Raw genomic sequence first — 23084 nt, forward strand, 5'->3', positions numbered from 1 at the left:
ACCAAAAGCTTCATGAAGTCAAGCTAGAACATGCAAGCATGGAGAGGCAAATGCATGGCACATGTTATGACAATAAAGGGGGTTACTAGGCAAGTGTATGATGCATGTAATGGACCATCAATCCAACCAAAAAAAGAGGTATAATGTGACCAAATAACACCCAAAAACCTCTGAAATGGAGCTAAGTAAAGCTAAGCATGTATGCTATCCTTGTGAGCAAAAAACATGAACAAATGAGACACAAAGGGAGAGGGGTGTCCCTCCCCTATACAAGACTTCAAGACCCCTTCACCACCACTAAAAATCCACTAGATTTTAGTGGTGAGAAGGCCAATACACAAAAGGTTCCAAAGCTCAACAAAGAAGGCACAAAAGGGGCCAAACAAGGCCTAAGAGGGGGAGGTCGACCCCCAACACCAAAATGACCTTAATGAAACATCTTAAACATCAAAAAATAGAACTTTTATCAGTTATACACAAAGCTCAAACCAACATGCAAAGTGGGTTAAAAGCTAGTGCAAGAATGGGGAATATAAAGTAATTATGCTCACCCTTGAAGAACACTTGAAGAACAGCAACCTCAGGCCCCTTTTCTGATCAAAATCAGCTTAAAAGCTCTAAGAACAACCTCCCAACACCTCAATAACCCAAGTATGGTGTAATACTAGGTGCCTTAGTACAAAACTAAGAACAAAACACCCTTTTAGGCCCTCTAACACACACAAATGAAGAGAGAGAGGGAGATATAGAGAGAGAAAGTTGTATATATCATATATCTCTAGTTTTTGCTGAACCTCTCTAAAGGAGAGGGAAGGATCTCTTATATAGAGCAAGATAAAGACCTAAGCTTCTTAAAGAAGCTAAACAAAAGGGGTCAAGGGGGTCAAGCTTCTTAAGGAAGCTAAGGCAAAGGGTGCAAGCTTCTTGAGGAAGCTAAGACAAAGGGTCAAGCTTCCTCAAGAAGCTAAGGCAAAGGGTCTAAGCTTCTCCAAGAAGCTTAGAGCAAAAGGGTGCAAAGGGTGCAAGTCTTCCATACACGTGTATGGAGGACAAGTCCGTGCACTCCAGCTGGCACAGCTGGCATGCACAATGCCTGAAAAAGGCAAAAAGGAGGCACCGGCTAGAAAAAGAGACAATCGGCCAAATAAATGGCCGATCGACCAAATATCTGTGCCGACCGACCAAAAAATTGGTTGGTAGAAAGAAAACAAGGCTGGTGGCTTCATGCCACGGCCGGTGGGTTTAAGAGATGGCTAACAAGCCACTTCCTACCCTCAGGTGCAAAAACCACAAGTCCTTGGTCCACAACCAAGCACAAAAATAGCCAAGTCGAGAGATCCTAAGGCAAGGCGCGCAGTCGAGTCCTTCGGGATCTCCAAATGAACACGAACATGGATAATCACCGAGTGTTCAAACGATGACATCTAAGTCTTGAGGACGGTCAAAAATGGGGTGTCTACAACGTCTACAGCGTGCAATGACAGGCAAGGCTTACCATTTCTACGAATGAGATTTTTTTAATGAATTGCCTGGACTTGTTGACTTTTCTGCATTTCTTCACCTCAGCCCTACAACAGTTCGTGAAGTTGAAGAACTGAACAACTTAGTTAAGAAGCTGAACATCAGCTGGGATGGGAGCACACTCTATGTGCACGCACAGTTGAGATCTCTCCTAAAGAGTTCATCTACAGACACGTCAACCATAGAAACAGAGGGCATTGACGATGCCCGGATGGACCATATCTTAGAAAAGTTGGATATTAGAGAAGGACTGAAGGCAAACTTCTTCCTTAATCTGTTAGGCTTGTCCGAATCAGGTGGGGAGAAGGTATTGGCTTTCAGCCATCATCTCCAGCCGCTTAAGTTGTTGGTAAGGCTAGCCATGAAAGTGAAGGGTTCGACTCTGGAAAAAGAATTGGGTGTGGGAAACGAATAGCTCTCTACAAAATTTGAAAAAGAATTAAGTTCAATACTGTCAACTATGCATGAACTTCAGCACTGAAACAAACAGTTGTTTCCTGTGTTACACGAACTCGGGTACGGGTGCCAGTGCGGGTATGTATGTACAGGTCCAACTCATTAAACCTTACATTCAACGGTACGCGGTCTGGGGAAAAAATATCATATTTTTAATCTAATATGTGACATAAAATGGTACTATATGTAACTTACAGTGTCAAAATGACATTTATAGTAATTTGACAATAATTTGAACATATAATAATTGTGTTATATACAATTATATAAGAAGTGTCCGTTGAAAAGTATCCGACACATATCCCATACCCTTGTCCGACTCTCAGGTGTCCGACATGGGTATTTGATCTATTTTAAAGACTCCATATAACACAGATTGTCTGTAAACATAAGTTCCGGCAATATAAAGTCACCGAGTACTACAAAATTGAAAGCAAAATTCAACCGAGTGTGCTAGCCGTTGCGGAATCAAGATTAGTCATTGTCTGTTTATTTACTTTCTTATTTTTGTTTTTTTCGGTACTCTAAAACAAAATTTGTTTTTTTCGTGCCAACATTACACAATTTTTTTGTTAAGTCTTCTTTGGTTATATATAACCTAACCTAACAAGTTCTCCATGTAAATGCAGAACACCTTTTATGCTTGTTGGTAACTACTATGATACCTATGTTCAACTTGCAGCACTGATAGCAGAGGGAAGACTTCTTATTCGAAAGGGAGAAAATACAAAAATATAGTACAGAACAGTTCCTAATGGGTCGATTTCGGGTAGCAGAGGGAAGAGTTCCTATTCGAATAGCACAAAATACGAAAATGGAGTACAGAACAGTTCTTATTGGGTCGATTTCGGGTTGGGTGTGAAGGTATATGCGAATGAAAGAAGACAAACAAGGAGAGAGAGAATGTACCAGCACGAAATAAAAGAAATACCAACCGGAACAGACAAACCGACGGTGGTGCTCGATTGACCCTTGCAGTTGTGCTCCAACGACAAAAATCAACTTCAAACAAGAATTTATGCATCCACTTCCATGGCTAGCCTTCCCAAGAACTTAAATGATTGATGTTCGCCAAACTCAAGTAAATAAGCTTTGTTCTTTCAATATGATTTTTGCCCTAAAATATTTTTCTCTGTAAAACCCTACAGCTACAGGGAAATGGAACAACAGAGAGACGGGGAGAGAGAAAGACAAACAAAGAGAGAGGGTCCGAGATGGAAGAGAGACGGACGGGCCGAGGGAACTTATACCTTTTCTGAACACTTCGCATTTTTGAAAATTTTATACTTTTTCTGACAACTTACACCTTTTTATGAAAAGTTACATCATCTATAAATTAATTTTGTTCATAAAAGTTACACCTTGGAACTTACACTTTTTATAAAAACCAAACTTCATTTATAAATTAATTTTGTTCATAAAAGTTACACCTCGGAACTTACACTTTTTGTAAAAACAAAACTTACACATTTTCTGATGTCCCTTAAAGATTTTGTGGAAAAACATACGCCTTTCGTGAAAACTTGAATTACACGTTTTATGAAGTGACTTACACCTTTTGTGAAAAAACATACACATTTTTAGAAAATTTAAACCTTTTGTGAAATAAATTTTTTCATACAATTTACACATTTTTAAAACATTCACCTTTTCTGAAAACTTATATGTTGTAGTGAAATTACTTACACCATTCCTCAAAAGTTATACCTTTTGCAAATATTTTTATCCAAAAAACTTTTCACATTTTGTTCGAACTTACACATTTTCTGAAAACGAATCTTACACCTTTTGCCAATTTACTTACATCTTTTGTGGAAAAACATACACCATTTCTCAAAAATTATACCTTCTATGGAATACTTTCTTTCCAAAAATATACATCTTTTGTTCAAACATACACCTTTTCTTAAATCTTACACCTTTTTCTGAAAATGGTTACTCCTTCTCTGAAAAGTTACTTCTTTTGTAAAATAAACTTTGCATAAAATTTACACATTTTGTCAATCGAAGACTTGGACTATTTTTGAAATCATTAACACCTTCTGTGAAAAACATAAACCTTTTTTGAAAAGTTGCACCTTTTGTGAAATAAATTTTTTCATAAAATTATACATTTTGCTAAAAACATACACCTTTTCGTGCAAATACTTACACATTTTTCTGAAAAGTTGCTTCATTTGTAAGTTAATATTTTCCATAAAATTTACACCTTTTATGGAAAATTTGGTTTCATAAAATTTATACCTTTTGTGAATCCTTACACATTTTCTGAAAGTTTAAACCTTTCAGTGGATGTACTTACACCATTTCTGAAAAGTTTTGTAAATATTTTCCCCAAAAGGTGTACACTTTCAGAAAAAATGTAAGTTTTTAACAAAATGTGTAAATTTTATGAAAACATATTTTCATAAGAAAGTGTAAATTTTCAAAAAACCGTGTAACTGTTTTCACAAAAGATTTAAGTTATGTCACAAAATGTGTAACTTTTGATTTTGGAAAAGGTGTAAGTCATATAAAAGGTATTTCACAACAGGAGTAACTTCTCAGAATGGGTGTAAGTTTTTAAGAAAAGGTAGAAATTTTCAAAAAAGATGTAACTGTTTTCACAAAGGATGTAAGTTATGTCACACAAAGTGTAACTTTTGTTTTCAAAAAAGGTGTAAATTCTAATAAGAGGTGTAAATTTAATTGAAAAAATTATTTCACAAATGGAGTAACTTTTTAGATAACGTGTAAGTATTTCCAACAAAAGGTGTAAACTTTAAAAAATGGTTTAAGTTTTTTTGACAAAAGGTGTATATTTTATGAAATGTAGTTTTCCATAAAAGGTGTAAATTTTTTTAACAAAAGATGTATGTTATTTGACAAAAGGTGTATGTTCTGTTTTCAGAATGGTGTAACTTCAAATAAAAGGTGCAAATTTTTTTATTGAAATTATTTTACAAAAGAGGTAACTTTTCCGAAAAGGTATAAGTATTTGAACGAAAATGTGTAAATTTCCAAAATAAATTATTTCACAAAAAACTGTAACCTTCCAGAATTACTGTAAGTGTTTTCACAAAACATGAAATTAACTTCAAAAAAGGTGTAAGTTCCGTTTTTTTGCAAAACGAGTAAGTTGCTACAACCCAATCAAACTGTAATTGTGTTGTTCATGGTTCGATATCGATATAGACAGACAGAGACGAAGGGAGGGAGAGAGACGGACGAATATCGACAGACAGAGACCGAGATAGGCATGGTTGGACAGAGAGAGACAAACCCAGATCGACACAGCCAGACCAAGATCGATACATACAGAGATCGGCAGACAGAGAGAGCCCAGATAGACATGGTTCGACAGAGAGAGAGAGGGACCCAGATCGACATAGAAAAACCAAGATCGATACAGACAGAGATCGGCAGACAGAGAGAGAGAGACCGACATCGACAGAGAAGAGCCAGAGATGGACAAAGAGAGACCAAGATGGATAGAGACAGAAAAATCCTTTGATTTGCACCAGCGGCGGTGGCAGTGGCGGTGGCGGTGGCAATGTCAGTCGGCAGTGGGCAACGGTGGGCAACGGTGGGCCGCAACGGTTGGCTGGTCGGTGGTGATAAAATTTTCAACGTATAAGTCGTCGATAAAATTTAGAGCTTCTTTGGGAACTTATATCTTTTATAAAAATGAAATATTCAGCTTGAGAGCTTATATCTTTTGTAAAAACGTAGCATTCAGCTTGATTGTATCACAAAGTTTACACCTATTCCTAAATTTTACACATTTTCTAAAAATTTACACCTTTTCATGGAAATATTTACAATTTTTTTGAAAAATTACACATTTTGTGGCAAAACCTTTTTCATAAAATTTACACTTATTATTTGAAGTTACACCTTTAGTGAAAAACAAAACTTACATCTTTTCTAAGGTCATTTACACCTTCTTCGGAAAAACATACACCATATTTGAAAAGGTTATACCTTTTGTCAAATAATTTCTTTTAACAAACTTTATCAAAGTATATTTTCCATAAAACGTGTAAGTTTTCAAAAAATGTCTAATTGTCTTCACCAAAGATGTAACTCCTATTTAAAAGGTGTAAATTTTTAAAATAATTTTGTTTCACAAAAGAAGTACCTTTTCAGAAGAGGTGTAAGTTTTTAAAAGAAGGTGTGAACTTGATGAAAACATATTTTCCATAGAAGGTATAAATTTTTGAAAAAGGTTTAAGTGTTGCTGGCAGAAAAGGTGTAATATCCCATAAAAAGTGTAAATTTTATGGAAAAAATTATTCACAAAAGCAATAACCATTCAGAAAAGGTGTAAGTATTCCCACAAAAAGGTGTAACCATTTAGAAAAGATTTATGTTTTTAACAAAATGTATAAATTTTATGCAAATATTCTTTCCATGAAAGGTGTATATTTTCAAAAACTTGTATGTGGTTTTCACAAAAGATCGAAGTTATGTCACAAATGGTGTAACTTCCCATTAAAGGTGTAAATTTTATGGAAAATATAATTCAGATTTTCATAAAAGGTGTAAACATTTTCAGAAAAGATGTAAGTTATGTCACAAAAGGTGTAAGTTCTAATGAAAGGTATATTTTCTTGAAAAAATTGTTTCACAAACAGAGTAACTTCTCATAAAAGGTGTAATTATTTCCACCAAAAGGTGTAAACTTTCAGAAAACATTTAAGATTTTAACAAAAGGTGTAAACTTTATGAAAACATATTTTCCATAGGTATAAATTTTTTCACACAAGATGTAAATTATTTGACAAAAAGTGTAAGTTCGGTTCTCAGAAAAGGTGTAAGTTCCAATAAAATGTGTAAATTCTTTTAATAACATTCTTTACAAAAGTAGTAACTTCTCAAAAAATGTGTAAGTATTTCAACGAAAAGGTGTAAATTTTACAAAATAAATTATTACACAAATGTGTAACCTTCCACAAATAGTGTAAGAGTTTTCACAAGAGATGTAAGTAACTTCGCATGACGTGTAAGTTCCGTTTTTTCACAAAATGTGTAAGTTCCTAAAATCCAATCAAGCTGTATTTGTCTTGTTCAAATAATGGCAATGTGAGAAAGAATGGCGTTTCGGAGGGCTTGGCCTTTCTCTCAGTAGAAGTCCGTTTCAGAGAAGACGAGTTTGGGAGGGCTTGGAATAGCGACTCCAAGTCCAAATCCAACCAAGTATGTCAATATAAAAGAGAACCGTCAGAGAGAGAGAGAGAGAGAGAGAGAGAGAGAGATGGACTGAGATCGACAGACATAGAGACCTAGATGGACAGTGATCAACAGAGACAACCAGACCGAGATCGACAAAGAGGGACCGAAATCGACAGAGATCAACAGAGAAGAGACCCATATGGACACAGACAGACCAAGATCGCTGGAGACAGACCGAGATAGACAGGGATCGACAGAGAGAGACCGACATCGACGAAGAATAGGCCGACATCGACAGAGAGAGACCAAGATCGATAGCGAGAGAGAAAAAAACCTTTGATTTGCGGCAGCGGTGGTCGTAGAGGTAATGATGTCAGACGGCAGTGAGCACCGGAGGCCACCGACGCTTAGGTGGTCAGCAGGGGTCAGGATTGGTGGTGACTATTCTGTGTGCGTGTGAGAGAGAACAAAGAAGGTGTTGGTGGGAAACAGAGAAGAGGGGGGCCGATGGTAATAAAATTTCAAACCTTTAGCGACTAAACTCTTATTTGTCGATAAAATTTACACTAAACTAAATGTTATACTTTTTCTGAAACATTATACCTTTTCTAAAAAATTTTCTAAACTTATACATTTTCGTCAAAATACTTTCACCATTTTGTGAAAGTTTACACCCATTTCTGAAAGTTTATACCCTCTCGTCAAAACCCTTGCACCATTTTCTGAAGGTTTACACCTTTTACTGAAAGTTTATAAGTTTATACCTTACACCATTTTGTAAAAGTTTACACCCATTTCTGAAAATATTTTCACATTATTTAATTAGTTTACCTGCAAGGGACCCGTTTAGCAGGTCACCAATGTTTTTAGCAGGTCACCAATGTATAAACTTTCAAGAAAATGTCGTATAACCCAATACCCAGAAGGTGTAAATGCAAAGTAGAAATGGCGTAAATGCCTTGCATACCATATGCAAGGCACACTTAAGAAAAGTCCTATACTTTGATATGATATATGTGTATCATTGATAGAGGAAATCAAAGATAGGGAGTTGCTAACATAATCAATTAATGATTTGTTTGAGAAATTCTTTTTATGAGCAAGGCGACAAACTTAGATTAAAATTTTTTAAAAACTACTTATAAAGTATAATTAAAAGTTGATATTTATTTATAATTTGATCCCACAATAATAATATACACCACTGATTTAAAAGTCTAAGTAAATTTATGATAACTTTTATGAGTTTATAGAATTTCTCTCTTTTAATATTTGTTTAATTTGATTCAAGTTATTTATGTTATCAAGTAATTGTGATACTATTATTCTTAACAATTTTTATAATTAATAATTTTTTTATGCATAAACATAATTTAAGATTAAAATAATTATTTATCACAAAATATATATAATTTTTTTTTTCCGTGCAACGAACGAGTGACCGCTGGTTGCATGTGATGGGAATGGTCCCAAACAAAACGACTCAAATTTAGGACCTCGCAAGAATGAAAATGACTCAAACTAGGGATTTCTACTTACAAAGTCTCTTTTTATTTATTTATTTTTTGTTTCTTGGTATTTTTTCTTTTTTTAGATGCTAGGGAAAATATATTGATTATTTTTTCTTTTATTTATTTATTTATTTATTTATTTTTGTCTCTTCTTAAAAATGTGCACACAGAGCAACACATCACCTGTTTAAAAATAGCTCATCATATACTTTCTTTTTATATAGAAATTTTATACATAATTTTTATCTAAAATAATATGGTAGTCTTGAATTTTACAGTATCATTTTAAAAACAGAATTCTATCAATGTGATTTCTACTAAAAAAAAGGGGGTAAATTATATTTTGGCCCTTTATATTTGACTACTTTCTCACTTTGACTTTTGTTGTTCCCACTCTGCCCCCTCATGTTTCAAGTTTTTCGCACTTTACTCTTAAAACTAATTTATGTCCAAAATTAAATAGAAAATAATACATTGACAGTCACGTGATATAAAAATATTTTATTATATATAACTCACACTTCTGACATAATCTTAAATTCTAATATAATAATATATTTTTTATGTAGTTATTATGACATTTTCTGTTTAATTTTGAATAAAAATTAGCTTTATGAATAAAGTGAGAAAAATTTGAAACATAAAAGGCCAAAGGGAGAAAAAATAAATTTTAAGGACTAAAGTGAGAAAGTGATCAAACATAAAAGAAGCAAAGTGTAATTTACCTAAAAAAAATTATTATCATATTCTAGTATAACTTTATTTCAAAATTCTAAATAAGACATGCAACCCATGAAGCCATGCATATATATATGTTTTTTAATATGAATAATGGATCAAATGATCTGTCACCACTTGTCAGGAAGCTTAAAAGATCTGTAACTTAGGGCAAGACGTCATGATCCCAATGGGCATCACAAACACCAATTCAACATGTTGACTTAAGATGTTCTTAAATTAATATAGTTATTTTTTATTTGGGTTAAATTAGACAGAATAAATTATTCAGGAATTACTATCTATAGAAAAGTTACTTGAAAGAAGATTTTGTAAATTTTACAACAAAACTGTTATCTCAAATAAGTTGTCCCCTCTACTCATGGGATAAAATAATCTTTGGATTAGAAAGTTTGAATCAAATATACAATTATTTCATATGAGGGTAATTTAATTGAATCCCACTCCTTTATCCATGAATGAATCAAATTCATATGTCCTACTTTTGTAGTGTACATTCTAGTTATTAACAATCTAATAAGGAGATTGTTTTATACATGTAACCTGCAACCTATGTTACATGGACTCGGGTACGGGTGTCGGGTGCGGGTATGTATCTAGAGGTCGGATTCATCAAATCATAAATTTAAGGATACGCGGACTCGGCAAAAAAATGTCATATTTTTATATTTTTAATCTAATATGTGAGATAAAATAGTATTATATTTAACTTATAGTGTCAAAATGACATTTATAGCAATTATATAACAATATATACATATAATAATAGTGTTATATACAATTATATATGAAGTATCCGTTGAAAAGTATCCAACACATATCCCATACCCTTGTCCGAGTGTCGGGTGTCCGACACGGGTATTTGATTTAATTTGAAGAGTCCACGTAACATAGCCTGCAACTATGACATTCTCAATAGAAATAGCTTGATTATTGAGATAATAGAATTTCTGGTACTTACTACATTATAAAAAAAGAATCTCCTATAATCTTCATGCATCCATATTTACCAAATTATTGCATTTTTCTGACATGCTGACGTGATATATTGTATTTGAAAAATCTGTTCTGCATTACCATAAATTACGTATCTTCCAGTAACTTCATCGCAGTTTCGACTAGCGAGTGAATTGGTGTGATGTGCCGGCTCAATCCAACGGTACCAGAGAAAACATTGAAGTTTTCAAGCTCTGATGTGGTATCTGTTACAGACACCAGTTCCTTCTCCATTCCCAGACCCTTGAAAATTTGAACATTTGTTTCCTCATCTCTCATCAGCCAAATCGCCAACTCTAAGACAAACCTCCTAATCCTCGGAGTCTTGGTTGCTGGATACTTGTGTTTCTTCAGAATCTGGACTAGTACACTAGCTAATTCAGCCACTTGAATTCCAGCTCTCTCGAACGCAATGCTCGATGCATCAGTAGTCATAAATTTGAAAACATGTGCTGCTAGTCCGATCATCACTTCTTGCAGTTTGCTTTCTTCTGACATTATTGATTTAAACACCTGCAATGGGGTTGAATTTATAGATTATTATCCCCATTACATTCTGTAGTTTACACAGGAGTAAAGGAACCCTATCTTCTGCATTACTCTGAAATTGAATGTTTGTCGTGTGTCTGTGTCTGTACTACTTAGTTGAAAAGATACAATCCTATTGTGTTGCAAGAAATTGAATGTTCTTTGGTGTTAAATGAGAACTTACAGTGGGTGCTGCAACAGTGACCCCCTTTAACTTCATGAAGCAGTCTGCTCCGACGTAGGTGCACAAATTTGTTAAGATTCGTGCTGCATTGATGCGTAGCAACGGAACTTCCAATGCTTCAATGAGCTTTTCAATTTTCTTCAATTTCAATATCTGATGACAATTAATCTTGCTTTCTAATGTCAGCATTGCTAGCGCTTCTCCAGCTGCAATTCCTACATGATTCTGATTTTCAGGCATCTCCATTTTGAAGAAAATGTTGAACAATTCTTTGACGACTCCGCCTGTGCTCCCAATCCTCGCCGTCGCGTCCTCTTCCATTGCCAGACTGGTTAAAATCTCTATCCCTAGTTGTTGCAGCATTGGGTGTTTCTCACCATACCGTAGTACATCTCTGATGTTGCTGATTGTGAAAACTACCTCTGAAATCTCTCTTCTGAGCTGCTTACCGTTGGTGCCTGTTGTTTTGGCAAGCATCTTAAGCACTTGAAGAGATCGTCTCACCGTCAAGATCTGAGACGGTGTAGCAGTTTCGTCCTTCAATAACCTCTCCCCTGCGTGAGTAAAATCTATTATTTTCGATAAGAGTCCTCTCGTGTTCCCTATCTTTCCGCAATTATCATGGTCTCGAGCAAGTTTCTTTAGAATGACAAGTCCCAAATGATTGAATGTCGAGAAACTGTAATTTTCATGGTCGTGGACGATTCTTTTCTCGGAGATTTCATCGGCTATACTATGAGTCCTTTGGTTCTGGAGCAGAGACGATATTGATTCCATCGCACCAGGTATTCCAGCAACCCGCAGAGAGTTCTGTTTTTTACCTGCTAGCTTTGTCAATATCTCTGCTGCTGATTTCCTGATCTCTTCTTCTTGTGGATCTTTCCAATTCAACATCTCAACTAACCGTTCAATCACCGGAAACGTTATTCCAATTTTTTGCAGTGTATCATCCGAAAACCGCTGATTCATTGAGAATTTGTGTAAAATCCTAACTCCGATTAGCTGTTCATCCAGCGAATTCGAATCCAAGAGATCAATAGCGAATGAAACCATATCCATCTTTAGGCCGTCAAAAATGCTTCCATTAACACACCTCGAATACGAATCGTAGAAGAATCGTTTAATCGAAACCGTACCCGAAGCCCCCAATTCACACTCCTTGTTCACCTCATCCAACACTTTATAGTAAATCACATTCCATTCCCAGTAAGCTTTCTCCAATAAAAACAGCAAAGCTTCTGCCAATGCCAAGGCGTAAAAAATATTCAGAGCCGACCTGCGATTCCGCTTATCGGTATTTCCTTTCGCTATTTCGCCATAGTTATGTCTAATGAGCCTCATTAATGATAAACCTGTGCAGGTTAATGCAGAAGCAATCTGGAGCCAATACAGAAGTCTGCTGACATGTTTTGCTGAGAAAAGCCATAGGGCAAATGGAAACAGAGGAACATCTGAAGCCACCCATGTTCGAGTCGGCGTCTTTTTCTGATCCCAGTTTTTGCGGCTCGCCAGGTGAGTACTCTGATTAACTTCTCTGCCCCTACGACTTTGCTTCCGAACCAATTCGATGGGTTTGAAGATTGCTTTTATAGTTTTAATTATCAAGTGTGAGCTCGATCTTATCAATCGGAAACTGTTGATTCCGAACCATGTAGCTTGATGTTGCCATTCAAGCTCATGGCTTCTGCTGAAAATCCGAGTCCCCTCTATTAACAGAATTATGGAGACGACCCAGAAGTCTGTCTTATCGAGGGTAATGGCAAAACCGCCAAGTAGGACAACTGTTGCCCAAATAAAGGCTAGTGTTCCTAGGCCTGTCGCCCCTTTCTCAAGCACCGCGAGGTGGAGGGCGAAGAGAGTCAGCTTCTGTTCTGGGGCGTGGGCTTGGGTTTGGGTTTCTGATGGAGAAACAGGATTAGCATTGCTACTATCTCTTGTTTCCATACTGCTTTGGGGTTCAAAAATTGTTGGACCTCCATTGCCAAGTTCATCAATTTGTAAATGAACACTTCTGCCTTCTACATCTTGCCCGCGATCCATCTTACTGGAGCAAGATCAAAATCACAATAAAAATAAAAATGGGTAATAGATTGGATTGGAATTTGTCTTTTGAAGTGGTAGGTTAATGTTGAGTTTTTGGATTGGAAATCTTGTTGTTCTTGTGTTTGGAAGGTGAGAGAGAATGGAGGAGTGGTGGTTATATAGGAAATGAGGAAAATGAGCATAGGGAGCACTTTTAAGCCATGGAAATGGGGAGGAAAGAGAAACTTTAAGTTACTTCTCTTTCCCCAATTTTTTTCTAGGAAGGCTCTTTTCTGTTTTTGTTGTTGCCTCTCTTCTGTAACTTCAGCAATACACTTCTCTCTGTCTCTCTCTCTCTCTCTCTCTCTCTCAAGCTGTGCTGTCTCCCTCTGTTTCCTTGGTGGATAAGTTCTGGATTAAAAGCTTTTTTTCTTATAACAAAAAAGCAAAAGCTTTTCCTTTATTCATATTTTTGATCTACTCTTTTCCTAAACAAACCCATTTGTGAAATGACCATTTTGCCCTACTAAGTCTCTTACGTGGACTATTCATATAGAGGCGGTGCAAAGGTCATGTTTGGTAAACTACTTGTTGGATTCTTTTATCTTATTTTGATCTTTCCATGGTTTGTTAATTGGAAGCATTGATCTTGAACTATTTATATAAAATTCTTCTTGGAGGTACAAGTTGGAATTATTTTGCGCAATCGAAACTCAATTAGGTTAGGATCGGCCAATCTTACCCAAGAGATTAGCATAAACAAGATCTAGAAATTTTTATACAAACGTGTTTAGAATATCATATTTACGTTCATTTTGAATAAGACTCACACTCTATTAAGGTTATCAATCTGTGAGAAAGTGATTATACATTATAACTTAACATATCATAACTTACAGCTGCGAATATAAGTTGGTAACCTGTTTGGTGCAGCTGTGAGATTAATGGATTTAAGCAGCAGAGTAGTGTTTGATAAATAAGTTGTAAAATAGTTTTTTGCTGTATAATTGTCATTTTTGCCCTTATGAGATATAAAATTTGTGATTTTATTTATAATACATTTTTTTTCTTTTTATTTTTCATTTTATTTTATTTTATTTTCTTTTTCACCTTATTTTCTTTTCTTTTTTTTTTAATTTTTTTTTCTTCTCTTCTTTCTTTGCTAATTTTTTTTTAATTTATTAATTCATTAAAATTAATATTCATGTTCTAATTTATATTAATGTTGTGATTTTATTACATATTATTTTCATATATTCATTTTAATTATTTATATCTGTATTTCTTTTCTTTATTATTGTTATTAATTGTGATTTTAGTATAAAAATTATCAATTGCTCATCAATTATTAAAATTAGTGTCAATTATTATTAATTATTATTATTATTAGTTTGTTCATCAATTATTAAAATTAGTATCAATTTGTCCATCAATTATTATTATTATTTTTCATATTATTATTCTTTATTATTATTCATTTTAATTATTTTTAGTAATATTTCATTTTTTCATTTTTAGTAATTCATTTATTCATTTGACAAATCCTTTCATTTTTTTCAATTTATATCATTTTTTTAGTGATATTTCTTTTTTTCATTTTTAGTAAAATTATTTCATTTTTTCATTATAAATTAATTAGTGTCAATTAATGGATTAATTAGCATCAATTAATACTAAATTTTTTAATTAGTATCAATTAATATAAAATTTATTTCATTAATGGATAAAATGCTTAATTATTATTATGATTTTTTAATTAAAAAAACACTGAAAACTTTAAAAAAAAAAAAAACAAACAAACAAACAAAACACACTAAAATCCATCGCCAGAGAGAACTGTAGCCGATCGACGACGGACTGTTGATCGTCACCGTCGATCGCAGTCGATCGTGACTCTAGGGTTTCAGATCGCGATCGTGATTTGAAAGAGATCTGGTTCGAAGAGATCCAAAAGAGTCGATCGTGACTCTAGGGTTTCACGCAGTTGATGTGGTTAGGGTTTCGATCGCTGAGAGAGAGAGAGAGAGAGAAAAGAGATCTGGTTTGCCTCTCGCCGGAAATCGCAAAGCTAGGGTTTTGATCGCTAAGAGAGAGAGAGAGCACTGGTTCGTGCGGTTTCGATCGCGAAGCTAGGGTTTCGATTGCGAAGCTAGGGTGAGAGCACTGGTTCATGAGAGAGGGAGAGAGCTAGAGCATTGGTTGGCCTCTTGCCGGAAATCGCATCTGTCTCTTTCTCAGAGAATGAACAGTGATGCTTGGTGGTTTATATAATGACAACTTGGTAATACTTCAAATTAGTAAAGGACATTTAAGTAATTTTGTCCCTCAATTTTATATCTTCTCGCTTAAGCTGATGAGTTAAGCACCCCAGAGACCACTCAGCCAAAAAAGTAGTTTTTTGGCTTAATTTAAGATACAAAAAGTGATTTTAAGTTTTATCAAACACACCAAAACAGCTTAAAATAATCTATAAGCTGATTTAAGCTGCTTATAAGCTCTACCAAACGAGCCCTAAGATGAATATAATGTTGTTATGTTGCATTCTGACACTAATTTTTTTTTTTGTTAGTCATATAACATTATCGAGAGATTAGTTTGCTCAACTCTAATTGGATGTTGAAATGTCATTGCATGGGAATCATCTACATGTTATCCATAACATGAGCATGAATTTGTCTTGCGAGTCAATAATATAGAAATTAGTAAGGATTTAGTTTGTCTCTAGTTAGGTTTTTCAACTAGAGTGTCTTGTTGGATCTCTATGGGCTCATTACGAAGCTACATCAATAATTTAAATTATTTAATGTATAGGGCTCGTCACATATTTTATTTTTGCAAAAAATCATGTTGATCGTATATTAATAGTCACTTGATCATATCACATTTGTGTTAATAATTTATTTTTAAATTCATAGTTATGCTAACACAAATTTGATATGATCAAGCGACCATCAATATCTAATCAACGTAATTTTTTACAGGAATAAAATACTCGATTAGTCCTAAATATTGAATAATTCAAATTATCGATGAATTTTGTGGTGAACTCACAGAACCTAACAACACGCTCTAGTCCGAAATTAGACTAGAGAGAAGCTTGAGCTAATTAATAACATTTATTATTATTTTTCATAATATAATTAAATATCTTTTTTTCTGACTTTTCTATCTTGATGTGGGTCGTAGAATCCTAGATGTGACCAAGTATTGTGTCAAAGCCGTTTTATGTGCAAGAATAGCAATTTAGCTGGTGGTGGCTTGCAGGCTTGGCCAAAAGTTTTCTTGTGTTTAGGTTAAAGGCAACAATGGGACCCACGCTCCCCTACTTCATCGTCCCTTAGAGTGTACGATTGTTTTTGTTGTTTTGATCACATGACATTACTTCTTGCTTTTTTTTATATGTTTTATTTTTTTTTGATGATTTTTTTTTAAGAAAATATCATGTATTTAATTGTAACCTTAAAAATAATGGTGCTTTTTGTAATTGTTGTGACAAGGATAGTGATGGCAGTAAAAGGTAGTTATAAGAATTGACAGCAGTAAAGATGATAATAATTGATTTAAGGAGAAATTTGTCTAGGGTCCCTCTCTCACTTTTCGTAATGAAAGAGATTCACAAAATTATTTTTTGATGTCTAAGGTCTCTAAACATATCTCTTCTTTGTCTCTCCTTTCGTGCCCGATCTAAACGAAGAGCTACCATCGGAAGCTTTGGACAAACAACTCTCTCTCCCTCTGCACCGAGCCAGCACCACTGCAAAGTATCGACCAACACCAACCTCAACACCACGCGCAACCATGGCAACAAGTTTCTGATCAACTCTCTTTCTTTCTGCAGTGTCGAATTTGAAAAATATATAAATATGCATGGACCAACTGCTCTTCTTCGGAGGAGCAGACACTCCGCCAGCGTCGGCGTCGGCGTCGGCGTCTGATGAGGAAGGGTTTTGAAATTGGGCATCTAATGTCAAAGAAGATTGCGAGCTGAGAGAGAGGTGGGTTCGGGGTCAGAGGGGTTTGGGGAAAAGGAGAGAGAAGAGAAGGGTTTGGGTGTGAGGAGAAGATTTGTGCAGCAAAAACTTGAATATGAAATTACTATGGGCTTTGAACTTTCTATAAATACCAGGTCTGTGTTTGTGAATGGGGTTGTTCATTGGGTTGCATTTGATCCAGCAAAGGAGCATGGTTTTGGGATCTTGATTGTGGCATTTGATATGGGAAATGAGGTGTTTAGGGAGGTCTCTTTGCCAAACTATCAACCTAATGGGAGGCTTCATACAAGCACGGCTGTTGCAGTATTGGGTGAGTCACTTGCTATATTGGGTGAGTCAAAGTGAAGCTGGTTTATTCGAAGTCAGAGAAATTTGTGAAGTCAGATAAATTTCCTAGATCAATGTACAATCACCAAGGTCTGTTCATAAAAATATAACTCTACTGCAAATAGAGAGAATTTCTCTGGTTTCAATCTAGAGAATTTCTCTGATCTGTCTGGTTTGAACTGAAATTTCTTTGGGTTGGTCTAGAGAAATTCTCGGATTTAAACTGAATTTTCTCTGAATTGGTCCAGAGAAATTCTATGGGTTGAACTGAAATTTTTCTGGGTTGATCTTCTATGAGCATATCAGATTGCACAAGTCCTCAAGCAGATTTGATAGCATTAACAGAAGTGGAACCCCCATCCCTCATGCAGATGGATTCCCAGAAGATATCAGAGTAAGTGAAAGACCTGAATCTGTTGCAAGTCATGGCAAAAGAGAGGATTGAATCTATGGGTAAGAGTATGAAAGTTGAAAAGAGATGGTCTTGAGCTATGTTGGTTATGGGTGACCAAGGTTGTTTTGTCCGTTTATCAAATTTTTTCCCCAGTGAAAGGAATTGTCATATTGTGATGTGAAACTGTCAATCAATCTATTTTTCAATTAAAATCATCTATAGTATTTAGATGATCATGTTAAAGGGAAATTTTCTCTGAAAGGTATTAAAATCATCATGAAAGGAATTATCTATTTCTCAATTTTCTCTGGGTTGTAAAGGAAAATTTCTCTGGTTTTGAGAATTTTCCATCGTCAACCTCTATGTCATGTTGCATCTCCAAACCGCCCCCTGATGTTGAATCACAAGCTTTGCCCTTCATGATCATTTGCTTCCTAGAATTGTCATAAATGTATTCTCAACATTTTCAACTCAGAGAATTTATCTGGACCAGAATTTCTTTGGACTAATTTTCTCTGGACCAGAATTTCTCTGGAACTAATTTCTCTGGACCAATTTTCTCTGGGCTAATTTTCTCTGGACCAATTTTCTCTGGATCAACTTGAGGGACCTTAGACATTATAAAAATATTAGATGTCCTTTATGCTATAAAATCTTAATACAAGGGACCTTAAAAAAAAAAAAACCTTGATTTAATTATAGATATAAGAAAAAATAATGTAACCCAATTAGACCATACACATGGCTTAATGTGTGATCACAATAAATCATCAGGGCACTTATCTTAAAGCACTAAAATTTGTTACTTGGATTCAATTTGACCGATTTATGATTAAATATGCAATGCGATGAGATTTGTGGCCATTTTATTAAAAAAGAGAAAAAAAAGAAGAGGACGACATATATTGCCCCAACTAGTGCCTTCTCAAAAGTTAGGAGATCTTCGTGTCCTCTGTTGTACCCTTTTTTTTAAGATTCAGTATTTTTTGTTTTTGTTTCATCAAAAAAAAGAAAAAAAAAAAGAAGTTCGGAGACGACAATAGGATGGGAAGGGGGTGAATTTATAGTATTTCACCCTTCTCCCGTGTCAGGTCAGTATAGAATAAATCAAAAGGATATTGAAATGAGTTAATTTTATAATTTTAAGAATGATAATATTAATAAAAATAAAATATAATATGATATATTACAAATTATTGAATAAGTAAAATTAAATATCAAGTATAATATGTCATTATTTTAATCTTATTGTATTTAAAAACAAATTAAATTATATATGGTATATATTCTGTGAGGGTATATGTGAGATAGAACATAATAGTGGAACAAAATCCGTCTTCAGACAAAAAATATAAGACAAAATAGAATAGAGCGGGAAGCCACACCCTAAAGGCCAAAAGAGAGGCGGCTTCTAATAAACTATTTAGCATTTTTTGCTTCTGCATATGCATTGTTCAATAAACACAAAGGTTCCGTTTGTTTTGAGATATGAGAGGGGGATTGTGATTAGGATAGTTGTGGGGTTCATTTAATGTGTTATTTATTTACAGAGTTGAGGAATGGGCTACTAAGCTGAAGGGCTTAGGATAGGCCTTATAGATGAGATTCAGATGGGCCTCTAGGACTTGGTATTGGAAAAATAGTCCGACGGATTAGAAATTTTTTATTTTTATTTATTTTTTATTTTATTTTTTACATGTCGGGTATTTTTTTGAACATTAATGTTTAATTTTTTGTTAAGTAAAAATCATTATTTTATTTATTTTATTTTTTTCTGAAATTTTTTTATTTTATTTTTATTTTTTTAAAATTTTTTACATATTGGGCATTTTTTTGAAAACATTAATGTTTAATGTTTTTGTATTTTTTAATTTGTTTTATTATTTTATATTTTTTTCATATAAAAATAATTTATTAATCTCTACACTAACAACTATCATCAAAACAAACATAATTTTACTTAATTCCCTTACTAACAATTCTCTCACTATTAATTCCCTCACTATTAATCCCTTCTATTATACCTCTGAAAACAAACGGGACAAACATCTTTGAATAAAAGTGTCGGTTTTGTTAGTTTGGAATGTTCCGACATTTTTGGGTACCTATTACGGTGCCATTGGTATGAAGGCATTTGGAGATGTATACACATGGAATGAAAGAATGAATGATTGATGCAGAGACCTCATTAAGTCGTGTTTTGTGGAGTTAGTAAAAAATTAATTTTTTTAATTTTTTAAGTTTATTTTATCTTTTTGTAAGTAAGAAATATAAGAGGTGATGAAATTTAAAATTAGTAAAAAGTTAAAAATTAGCTCTTCTTTTTTTTTTTTTACTTCCCAAAAGACCCCTAAATAATAATTATTAGGTCCCACATGATTCATCAAATGGGTGATCATGATCCAAAAGAAAGAGGGACTATTGAGTAAGGGTTCATTTAGGAGGTGAGTTGGTTTTTTAGTTTTTTTTTAATATGAGATTAAAAAGTCTTGTTTGAGATAGGATTTTTGACTTTTTTGACTTTTGTGAAAAAAAAATGAAATGATTATTGTAACGTCCTCAAAATAATACATAAAACCTGCCATTCTTGACATGCATTAATATTAAAGAAATAAACATTTTTCCATTCATCAGAGTAGTCCTTACAAATATGTTACATGTTGACAACAAAATTAAATGCCCAACGGCTTACAACTTTCCAAGCCAACACTTGGTTACACAAAAGAGAGTACTAACTCATATCATATTATGCTCTTGGCCTGAATTTACATGTAATACAACAAAAGATAACAAAACAACAAAAAGAGTTTTCAACTCCCAAAAACCTTCCAAGTTATGTCCTTGGAAGTGGCATATCACCTGGACCTGAAAATGATGTCTCATATAGGGTGAGTCATAGCCCAGTAGAGATATACTAAACCAAATATAAGCAATGGCTAAAACAATAGCATTTGATAGATGGTTAACACTTATAAACCAGTTATATCACAATACAGTTCCATCACACTTATGTCCATGTTACATTCCACTTTACTTTACATATCAACTTATTTCATAAAGCGTGGCTCAGAACCTAGCCAGATAATTTAAATGAGATTACATCTCATATTAATAGTACATTCATTTCAATTGGGATAACAATTCACATTACACACTTCTTACTTCACAATAGATACACATAATTGCTGTATCAATCTTAAACAAAACACTTCCATACTTCATATATGATATACAGATTTGCTATATCAATATTTCAATAGATACACATATTTGCTGTATCAATGGAGTACATCCCCTATCTTCTCCCAAACAATGTCCGGTTTAGGAGTCCATCCCCCATCTTTCCCTAAACCGTGGAGTACATCCCCTATCTCTTTCCACACAACACAATGTATATAAACACATATCATATACAAGGTCAATCAATACATAAATTTGATGTATTATTCCAACCGCCATATTTGATGACATAATCAATTGATTAGTTTTAGTTTGTTTAATCATCATACATCGTCTACAACATTCAAGACTATCCTCCATCGATAGCCCAAAACAGTTATTTCTAAACAGAAAATAAATGTATCAAATGAATATAATATCAACATTTTCTTAAGTGAGTGATAAATTAATCCAACTACACCATTTAATCCCATAATTTTCCAATTTCAATATTATCAACTCAATTTCTTATTTCCCAAAATTAATTATACAAATTAATTTATCATAATAATTAGGGCATTTTTCCCTAATCCTCAATATCAACCCTAAGGTCCAATTTCAACAATACAACAACATTAATTCCATTTTCGTTGGTCTCAAACACCCATAGGATTTAACACATTAAAAACCCCATTTTTATAATTTACAAATCAAACCCTAACTTTTCAAAAAATTACCAAACAACCCCAACATATCAAAATGCCCAAAGTTTATGACAAAACTCATAAGATGGAGTAGGGTATCCCTACCTCGAAATGGAGAGCTCAAATAGAGAAGATGACCAAAACTCAAAGTGCTCCAAATCCAAGATTTTTCAAAATAAAAAGAAGCCCACACAACCCTCTACCTTTCTTACAAAGAGATTAGGGTAGGAACTCACTAGAAGTAGATCAATCCCTAGAGAGAAGGTAAGTATAGAGAGAGAGAGAAAGCTCGAATCTAGGGTTTGCAAAACAAAAGAGATGAAAAAGTGAAGTGTTTGCCCGCTGCTGCCTACTGATATAACACAGGCTCGCTCGAGCGAAGGATTGGTCGCTCGAGCGACCAGACACAAAGAACCATCGCTCGAGCGAAGAAAGTCTCGCTCGAGCCAACAATTCGAAGTTTCAGGTCTACAACCCAGAAGCACGCTCGAGCGACAGAATGCTCGCTCGAGCGAAGAAACTCAAAACATACACCTCGCTCGCTCGAGTGAAGGAAAGCTCTCTCGAGCCAAGAAATGCAACTCTCAGGTCTGCAACTCTCAGCCCACTGCTTACCGATAAACACTGATTACCGTTGAACTGAACTGATTATGACTAATAACTGAACTGATTATGACTAATAACTGAACTGATTATGACTGATAAGTGAACTGAATAAAGTACTGAACTGATTGACTGAAAACTGGAACTGAATCGACTGAGTATGTATGTTAATTTGTATTCTATCTGTTTGATTGTTTATTTGATCTGTTCGTGTTTTATGTTCAAACTGCTAATTAGAGGCCTTATCGGCTGCTGAACCGGGAATTGATTGATGTTTTATGATCATCATAATTTATGTGATTTTATGGTATATTTATTTGAAAACTGATTAGGTATGATTAAATTAGATTAAATATTGATGGATTGCAAGTTTTGGACTTAATTACCAAACTAACCCTTAGTGGACCTCTATCTCACACACATTTGAGCCTTATACTTGATATGAACTTTTTCTCAATCATTTCTTTTGAGCACATCATCGACTAGAGAGAGGGAAATAAGGAGTTAGAGTGAATTCATCTTGAATTGCTTGGAGAATTGAAGTATAGATTACATATTTGAGCTCCTAGTCTTCTAATTCAAGACTTAGGTAAGGATTTCATCTTCTCATTCTTGTGTTTGAGCTAATTCTTGCATGGTCCATGTTAAATTATAGAGCTAAGCCATGTTTTAGTTCATACATGTTGATATAGAGCATAATCCATGCATGCATGTTTGAATTGTTGGATTTTGAGTTGAGTTCATGGCAAATTGTTACATGCATGTCCATGATTTTGTAATAGTCCATGTTTTCAT

At 34.3% G+C, this 23084-nt stretch overlaps 1 protein-coding gene across 1 annotated transcript; it reads right to left on the minus strand.

Annotated features, from left to right (window-relative positions):
• Positions 1-10289: 10289 nt before the first annotated feature.
• Positions 10290-13516, minus strand: LOC114286871 (uncharacterized). Its single transcript, XM_028230099.2, has 2 exons — positions 11089-13516; positions 10290-10889 (listed from the first exon to the last, which is right to left on the minus strand). Exons 1-2 carry the CDS (start codon positions 13126-13128, stop codon positions 10464-10466), a joined length of 2466 nt encoding a protein of 821 aa, XP_028085900.2. The 5' UTR covers positions 13129-13516; the 3' UTR covers positions 10290-10463.
• Positions 13517-23084: the final 9568 nt, after the last annotated feature.

The sequence above is a fragment of the Camellia sinensis genome, chromosome 7 (genome assembly GCF_055761805.1).
Source record: "Camellia sinensis isolate YWXY chromosome 7, ASM5576180v1, whole genome shotgun sequence".
In the NCBI taxonomy this organism is placed as follows: Eukaryota; Viridiplantae; Streptophyta; class Magnoliopsida; order Ericales; family Theaceae; genus Camellia; species Camellia sinensis.

Excerpts from the sequence above, each read along its gene's own strand:
- LOC114286871 (XM_028230099.2), bottom strand. The coding sequence starts at position 13,128 with ATGGATCGCGGGCAAGATGTAGAAGGCAGAAGTGTTCATTTACAAATT. Across the intron at positions 10,890-11,088 it reads TCACTGTTGCAGCACCCACT|GTGTTTAAATCAATAATGTC; the intron begins GTAAGTTCTCAT and ends ACCCCATTGCAG.